Source organism: Phocoena phocoena, chromosome 15 (genome assembly GCF_963924675.1).
Source record: "Phocoena phocoena chromosome 15, mPhoPho1.1, whole genome shotgun sequence".
In the NCBI taxonomy this organism is placed as follows: Eukaryota; Metazoa; Chordata; class Mammalia; order Artiodactyla; family Phocoenidae; genus Phocoena; species Phocoena phocoena.
In genome coordinates, this window is record NC_089233.1 from 15,571,812 (window position 1) to 15,580,417 (window position 8,606).

Below are 8,606 nucleotides of genomic sequence, written 5' to 3' on the forward strand. Positions count from 1 at the left end.
GCCCGGCTCCGGCTCCCACACACCGGCTCGCGTCCCCGCGCCCCGATCCTCTGGCCAAGAGGTGGCACCTTTTCGGGGCGTTGGAAACACCGCGAGACCGAGCTCGAGACCCGGCTTCGGCCCCGAATCTGGGCGGGGGGTGGGGGGAACGCGCGCCGCTGCTCTCTCCTCCCGCCCCGGCGCGTTCTGCCCCCCCCACCTCCGCGCACGCGCGGCGCGGCCCCACTCACCCGCTCGTGGCGAGCGGCTCCCCCTCCCCCCACCCCGCGCGGCACCTCAGCGGCGCGAGGCGGTGGCGGCGGCGGCGACAGCGCGAGACCCGGCCCCGCAGCGGTGGCGGTGGCGGCGCCCCCCCCCACCACCTCCCCGGCGCGCGCACCAAACACCACCGCCACCTGCGCGAGGCCCAGCGGGCACAGCTTCTGTATTCGCACTTTCGCCACGGGCGCCGCCGGGAGACCCACGGGGCCGAAGATAGCGGCTTCGCCTCGGCCGGCGCGCTGTAAGGCCCAAGAGTTGCGGCCCAGTGAGCCTGGAGATTGGCCGCATCCCCCGGAGAGTGGGCTTCACCACGGCTATCCAGCTGCTCTGGCCTGGGGTCCTTGACGAATCGGCGAAGACGAAAGCAGCGACTAATCCCTGAGGATAAGGGGGCGGGGCGGAGAGGAGGAGGCCAGCTAGAGCTGGGGAGATTTGAGTGGCGAGTTGAACAGGCGCAGATTCGTCAGGCGGGCGGGGCGAATCAGTAGACAGGATGCGCGCTCCTTTGCTCTTCTAACCTGCCGCTTCCTCACGCGGCCAAAGGTCTGAGAGGCTGCAGGTTTGCCACAAGTCCTGGCCTCAGCTGTTGCCTCCCTTTAACCGCCTTGGTGGAGTCAAGAAAATAATGCCGGGTTAGCCAAGCCCTGTTGGCAGAGTGGGCCACTTTTCCTGGATCTTCCTTACTAGCACAACTCAGAGGACTGCTCAGTTCTGACCTGGGAGAAATGGCTACAGAGTCCGATGAGGATTTTCAGCCGAGTATAGAGAGGCCCGAATAATTCTGAGGAGGAGCCGGCCTAGCGAATCTGCGAATTCCTTCGTGGGCGGGGCCAAGGCGCCGCGCGCAGAGGGCGTGGTCAGCGTGTGGAGCCGGGCGTCGCGGGGGCGCTTCCTGTAGGACCCTCCGAAACCGGGGTGGGCTGGGAGCGGCGCCCGGGAGGTGGAAAAATACTACCAACAACGGTGACTCAGGCTGTTTGGCGCCGCACATAATGCAGGGAGCGTTTAACTCCCGTTATCCTTCTTGGGCCTCTAGCTGTTTAAGATGCCCATTTGACAGATGGGGATACTGAGGCCTTCAGAAGGTGCCGCATTTTGCCCGTACTGGCCCGCCATTAGTGATTACATCTTAGTCTGTCTTAAAGTTATGTAATAAGGCCGGTGGGCCCTAAAGGACCTTGAACCGGTCCTATAAGAAACGATAAACTAGGTCGCACTTGAACTTGGGTGGGTTGGTCGATTCCCCGGGCGTCATGGTCCCAGTGCCCGCCGTTTTCAGCTGTGCAACCCTCTGCCCCCCCGCCCCCCTTCGCTTACGCAGTCCCGCCGCTCGAGGGCAGCACCAGCCCGGGCTTAAACTTCGGACCCTGGGGCTGAGGTCGCCCTGATTCTGGGCACCGTTTTTCTTAGGCTTGTTTGCAGGCATCTAGGTCTCAGGGTAATGGCACTCCCAGGCACTGCCTGTGCTGAGGATGCCCTGGGTTCCAGACTTCTCTCAGTACTGTCAGCCCCCTCGATGTATGACCTTGGGCGAGTCATTAACCACCTCTTAAAGCTTCAGATTCTTTCTCTGAAAATGGATGTTAAATACTGTCATGCGGAACTATTGTAGGTATTAAAACAATGTGGGAAAGGCCCTTGAGACCTGGTTCATGCAAATTCACAATTTTAAGGAACAGATAAAGATTTGTCCAAAGTCTCACATCAAAAGAATCAATCCTTCTGGGAGAGGATTAGGACCCTTTACAAATTTGAGGAAAATGAGGCTGAAAAAATAAATTTATAATGGAAACATGGGTGATGAGATCAGATTCCTTTCTCTTGTCCCAGTTGAAAGATGTTGGTTCCTTTTCTCAAATAAAACCATTCCCCATGTGATGGTAAAAGTAGTCTAAGTTTTCACTGACTAGCTGGGTGGCTTTGGGCAAGATCCTCACCTTCTTAGGCTGAAGCTCCCTTATCTCTGAAACGGTTATGATAAAGACTTGCCTCTTGAGGTGATTTTTAAATAAGTAGGCTAAATAAGATTACCTATGAGAAGCCCCTAGTATGTAGTAGTCACTCAAGAAAGAAATTTACACTAAAAGAAACTTATACTAAATCCTCAATGGATGAGGTAGAGACCCTGGGCTCAGTAACAAGAGTGCAAAAGCCTTTAGCCTTAGAATAACTCAGTCTCCACATTCAGAAGCTACTGGCCCCTGTCAGCATCACAAGGGGGTCATACCTGGAACCTCCTCTCCTCCACCCCTGCCCTGCCCCCAGGGACACTTGCCTCCACTTGATTCTTAAGAACAAGTCAGCTGTTCCCGACAAGGCCTCCCCTTCACCCCATTCACAGCCACAGGGACATGTGTGAAACAATTTATTATACAAAACTAGGTGCATCAAAAATTCAGTGTCAGAATAGCTCTGTATTCCAAGGGCTATGGACTGGACCTCCTCCCTTAAAACCTCACCCCAACCCTTGCTAGGGATCAGGCTGGGCACACCGACCCCAGCTCTGAACCAGGAGTAGGAACCAGATACAGAAGCATAAGTGTGGGTCTAGGGCAGTGGGGCAGGCATTCGAACTTCCTCCAAATAGGGTGGCTCCTCCTTGGAAAGGCTGGACATATGCCTAGGGTAGAAACACCCAAATCCCTCTACCCAAACACCAAAGCAAGAGGGTGGAACCCATCAAAATCTGAGGATGAGGAAGAAAAAAAAAGCCAACCATAAAATAGATTACAAAAGTATAGCAAGGATTGGCTGCCTTCTGGGGCAGCTGGGTGGGTATGTAAGCTTCTGACCTCCACATTCTATAAGGGGGCAAGTGGCAAAGAGTCAGCACCAAAGGTCTGACAGGGTCTCCCTGCCTCCCCTCTACCTACCGCATGATCCTTGGACTGAGGACCTTCTGCTTCCTCCCTTGCTCCTCCCAGCCCAGGTGTAGAGTAGACTTTCCAAAACCCATAGGACAGACTGACAGGGAGAATCCCTGGGAATGTGGGAGCTGCCCAAGGCCCAGCCCATAGGACCCTGAGGGCAGGAATCTGTTCTCTACCTGAGAGTGGCCACAGGAAGTGGCTCCAGGCAGGGCGGGGGATGGGGTCCGTAGACCTGGGGCCTCTGGCTGACCCCCGAGGGAGGCGGTGCTCGCAGCCGTGGCTAACACCGGCCTCACACAGCCTGCAGCTCCCCCTGCAGGCGACTCAGCTCCTCTAGCTCTTGCTTGTGGCGGTCGGTCTTGTGAGCCACCAAGGAGCGGTAGAAATGCAGGGCAAAGGCCATGAACACAAGCCCAACAGGTACCATGATTGCCGTGGAGGCCATGGCTGCTTGCCAGCCTGGTCCATGGGCCCCACCACCGCCACATGCTTGCCGAGGTGGGCAGGCCTCAGGTGGCTCAGCCTGTGACGGGGCTACAGAAGCAGAGGATGGCTTGGAAGCTGGACTAAGGGAGGCGGCCACTGGTGGCAGAGTCTCAGGCACCTGGGAGGCAGGTACCACAGAGCCTGGTGTGCCCAAGGGGGCCCCGATGGGCACAAACTTGACCCAGCCAACCAGGACAACTTCAGCGAGGAAGAGGAAGGTGCCCAAGGCAGTGGAGAAGCCCCAGGCCAGCTCCACATAGCGGTGGAGTCGCTGGTGTGGAGACTGGTGGACAGAGTTGAGGTTGTGGATGTTGCTGACAGCTTCAATGTGAGGCAGCAGACAGGTGGAGACCATGAGTGCAAAGAGATGCACAGCCACCAGCACGGTGGTGCAGGCACTGAAGGCCACCAGCAGGCCCGGCGGGTATTCGTGGTTGCTCTCCAGCTGTACCTCTACCATGGCCACCTGTGGGGACAGGAAGGGATGGGTTGAGTGCCCATAACCTCAACAGTAGAGGGGTTTTCTGTCTCTTGGTGTACATCACTGATGTATCCCTAAGACCTAGAACAGTGCTTGGCAGAGAGAGGGCACCCAGTCTTTGTTGAGTGAATGAATGGGCAGCCTTGGCAAGGCTCTGTCCTGTTCCAGACCTCTGTTTCCCCACCTGGCTATCTAGAGGGCTGGATGGCATGTTTCTGACAATCTTATCTTGTTATAACATAGGGGTTAAAAAGCACAGATTCTGGAATGGGGCGGCCTGGGTTCATTTTCAGCTCCATAAGCTGTGCAAACTTGAGCAAGTGGTTTGGTTCTCTCTGTGCCTCAGTCTCCTCACCTGGAAAATAGGGATTGATAACAGCACCCACCTGTCTTATACGGTTGTTTTAAAAATTTAATGAGATAATATATATCAAGTGATAAGAATAGTGTGAGGTACACAGTATGCTCAGGTAAGTGTTTGCTGTTATTATTAGAGTTAACGCTGAAGTCCAAGGCCAGAGTTTGCAAATTGGCACGCCATAAACCCAGGCCAGCCTGCAAACATGTTTTGCTTGGCTCAGTGTGTTTTTTTAAAGAATTACGTTGCCAACTTCTAAAACTCAAGAGATGTCATGTAAATATTCCTATTTCCAGATCCTCTTGGAAACTTGGAAGGTCTGGTTACACCAGGCCCACATTCCTGCATGGCACCGATCAGCTAGGGCTGAGTCATAGCTGCTCCCTTTGGATGGGTGAGGAGTGTCTCTTGATAGCCACAGTCCCCACCCAGCCAACTTGGCATCCATATTGCCAAAGGCCTTTGCAAACATTTGAGTTGATGATTCTGTTCTAGGCTTGTATACATTTGGACTCTAGAGCTGGACTGCCTAAATTCAATCCTGCCACTTACTTGCTGTGGAACCCTGGGCAGGTGTCTTAACATCTCTGATCCTCAGTTTTCTCATCTGTAAAATGGTCACAGTAGTGGTACCTACTTCATAGGATAATAGAAGGATGATGCACATAAAAGCCTTAAGCATAGTGTCTGGTACTTAGTGATGGTTCAACACAATTTATATAATGTTTTTCTAACCCAGGCCATCTGAATTCCAGAATCGGGATCTTTCCCCATGCCTGGTTCTTGCAAGATCCATTAGGTTGCTCTGGGGCTGGGGGAAGGAGGAAGGTGCAGAGCCAGGAGGGTGGTGGTAGGAAGGCAAGGCTGAATATTTTGGGAAATTGGGCCATGGCGGGTGTTAGCAGGTGTTTTCCACAGACAAGAGATCTGGGTCAGGCCTGGTCCTGGTTTCTCCCACAGCCTGACTCAGGCTTGACCTCCCCTGGCAGGACTGGGGCCAGTCTGGCCCCCAGAACCTACTCATCTGGCCTCTTGATCCTGCAGAGAAGGTCCTGGCCCTTAAGCTGTCACCCCAGCAACGTGCAAGTCCAGCAGCTGGCCGGATTGTCCCCTTGGGAACAGGCTGGACCACGGGGGATATGGGGGTGGGGCAACTCCCTCAGCTAGGTCCACGCGGCTGCTCCCTTCCCTCTGCGGTCTGTACAGGTGAAGGGGAGCCAGCTCCCTGTCCTGAGATGACCCCACATCAGGAAGGGTGAGCTGACCTGCAGATCCGGACCCCCACGTAGAAAACCATAGACCTAGGATGACCCTTAGGGGTAGAAACTTTCCCTCTCATCATTCTAATACAGAGGTTGTAGCACAGAAAGGAGCAGAGACTAACGCAAATCACCTAGTGCTATGACCCCTTTTAATCCTCATGTTGATATCCCCCTCATGTTCCTATGAGGACCCTCCTCCAGCCCATTTTCTCCTTCTTCCTGTCATGATGGTGGGAAACCCTGGATTAACAGTCTAGCGACCCTGGGTCCTAGTTCATCCTATATCCTTCAGCTGCTGAGTGCTCTTGGCAGGCAAAGCCACTGCCCCATTCTGGGCCGTGGTTTCCGTTAACAGGTAGTCTGAGGCATTCTGATGTGTGTCTTGCTCTGACATGCTTGGATCTAGGGTTTGATGACAAGAATGAGCTCACCTTGGGGCAGCTACTTGGCAAGCTACAGAGGGTGCACCCTCCATGATCCCACAATTTCCCACTGGCCTGCGAGGAGGCGGAGGCCTGTCCAGGGTTACATAGCTGGCCACAAGCAGGAAAGAGCCAGGACTTGTGTCTGCTAACTGCTCCTCACCCTGGGACCTCCCTCGGTCCCACTTCCTGTGAGGCCTCTGCCCGGGACCGTCAGCGGATATCACCTGCACTTGGAGTTTATCATCTCCAGAATCCTGCATCAGCTTTCTAAGCAGCTTTTTTTGCTAGGGACTCCCTCACGGGCATCCTCTCTTCTCAGAGCTTTCCTGGGCTACACTAAGCACCCTCTGTGCCTGCTGGGGCCTGGCCGCCCTCCTTTTGGGTGTGACCACTCCATCCAGTTTGTTCTCTCAACCACCCCACCTCCCAGCCCCCACCCAGCTCTGATTTGCTGCTGAACCTCCGGTGGGGATCTAGTAACCACTAACGCTGGACCATGCTCCTTTTGGAGCACTTCGCTCTATCCTTGCATATGTATCCCCCTTGGTGATTGTCTACCCCCATGACGTGACGTGGCCCCTGTGACACCTTTAGGATTTGCTTATCCTCCCCACGGCCCAGTTTATGCTAGGGACCTGTTTATACACATACACACACACACACCCATAAAAAGGGACTTGCGGAGTCCCTTGGTAACTTGTCTGCTACCCCTCTTGTACCTCTTAAAAACCGGTCCTTCCCTTTCCTCTACCCTGTCTCCCTTGGGTACCCGTTCACTTTGCCCCCAACCCGGTGCCCCCCCTGCGCTTCACCCCCACCCTGTACGACCCTTCCCTTCCCTCACCATGGCGAAGCCCGAGAGCAGGGCAGACGTGCGGCTGGAAGCTTTCAGCTTGGCCCGACTGAGGTAGAGGCGGCGCCAGCTGAGCGCCCGCAGCGAGTGCTGACTGGCCCCCATCAGGTCCAAGTAGCCGCGGTGCACGAACTCCCGGTAGGTGGCCGAGCCCGCGGGGCTCTCGGCCTCCGGGTTCAGCGGGGCCTGTTCGCCCGAGTCCCCCTCGCCGCCCTTCATCCTGGGGCCGCAGCACCAGGCGGGCCAGTCCATCAAGGCGGGGCCGAGTCGCCTCGGGGACCCCAGCAGGGCCGGCCCAGGCCGGGGGAAGGCCCCATCCCCCGGCGGGACGAGCGGGGATGCGGACGGTGAGCGCCCAGGAAGACGTGGCCCGGGCGGAGAAGGAAGAGCAGGCGTCTGCGTGGAACCCTAGGGGCTGAAGCAGGGCTGCCGAGGCCGAAACAGGAACTGGGGCGGAGGCGGAGTCGGGGCGGCCACATGATGGGGTGGAGCCGCGGGACCGTCCGCAGAGATCCCGAGGGACCCCGAGACCCCAGTCCACTTAGATTATCCTCTAGGTGCCTGAGCCCCGCTGAGTTGAACGCCCAGCCCCAGCCAGTGACTGGGAGTTCCGGGCTCTGGACCACTGCAGGTACACCTGGACACCTCCAACGTCCAGACTCCAAAGCCCTACCTTAACAGTGAACTCCGGGAGTGAGCTCATCTAATTGTAGGGACCGCAGGAGACCCTGAATCCTCAATTTCCGGAAGCCCAGTAGAACCTAGGTCCCCCAGATGCATCCAAACAGCACCCTCCTCCCAGGGCCTCAAAGAACACTCGTGTCATCCCCGCCCTAGCCCCACATCCCCAACGCCACAGACACTCACACGAACTCGGCGGCCCCGGCTGGAAGATTTTGACTTTTATAGCGAACCATATTGTACAGACCCGGGGCCCAGGGGCCCAGCCCGGCTGGGTTCCCCACTTGCCCCCGGCCGGGCTGCCTCCTCCCCCTCCCCCAAGCGGCCCCATCCTCAAGCCTTTTGCGATTCCCAGGACCCCCTCCCCTCCGGCCTTTGGTCCGCCCAGTCCCTCCCCCCACCCGCGCACCTCCCTGTTACCTGAGGTATGTGGATAGATTCCCCCCTCCCCTACATGGTACAACCTGGCTCCCCAGGGAGGCCTGGGCTGAGGGGCGGGACCTGGCCCCGACCCCTCCCCCTGGCTCCCCAAACCCCGCCCCCGCAGTGGAGGAAGGGGCAGGGGAGGGCCGAGAGTCTGTTACTAAGTTCCCACGGCAACTAAGAGGGGCCCTTTCCAGCCTTAGCACTGGCTTTGGGAGGTGTCCATTGGCTGCTAATTCCATGGCAACCAGGAGTGGCAGTTCCCTGGGCAAATGGGATACAAGTTTCCATGACGATGAAAGAGTGGGAAGAGCCAAGCTGGAGGAGTCTCATCTTCCCCATCACTGGGCTGGCACCCCACCCCCACCCCCACCCCAGGTCAGGAGGGGTGGAGCTGCTCAATACAGTAAAGCAAGAGAGAGCCTGGGGGTGGTCCAGTCCAAACTGGGTGCCCACCAGTCCAGTCTCAGTCCAAGCTGGTCCTGTCCCCTCAAGCTCCGGCTCCC

General features: G+C 56.8%; 1 protein-coding gene across 1 annotated transcript; it reads right to left on the reverse strand.

Moving 5' to 3' along the window:
* Window positions 1–3,423: 3,423 nt before the first annotated feature.
* Window positions 3,424–7,215, reverse strand: ORAI3 (ORAI calcium release-activated calcium modulator 3). The gene is made up of 2 exons (XM_065891820.1): window positions 6,988–7,215; window positions 3,424–4,083 (listed from the first exon to the last, which is right to left on the reverse strand). Exons 1-2 carry the CDS (start codon window positions 7,213–7,215, stop codon window positions 3,424–3,426), a joined length of 888 nt encoding a protein of 295 aa, XP_065747892.1.
* Window positions 7,216–8,606: the final 1,391 nt, after the last annotated feature.

Excerpts from the sequence above, each read along its gene's own strand:
- ORAI3 (XM_065891820.1), bottom strand. The coding sequence starts at position 7,215 with ATGAAGGGCGGCGAGGGGGACTCGGGCGAACAGGCCCCGCTGAACCCG. Across the intron at positions 4,084-6,987 it reads TGCTCTCGGGCTTCGCCATG|GTGGCCATGGTAGAGGTACA; the intron begins GTGAGGGAAGGG and ends CTGTCCCCACAG.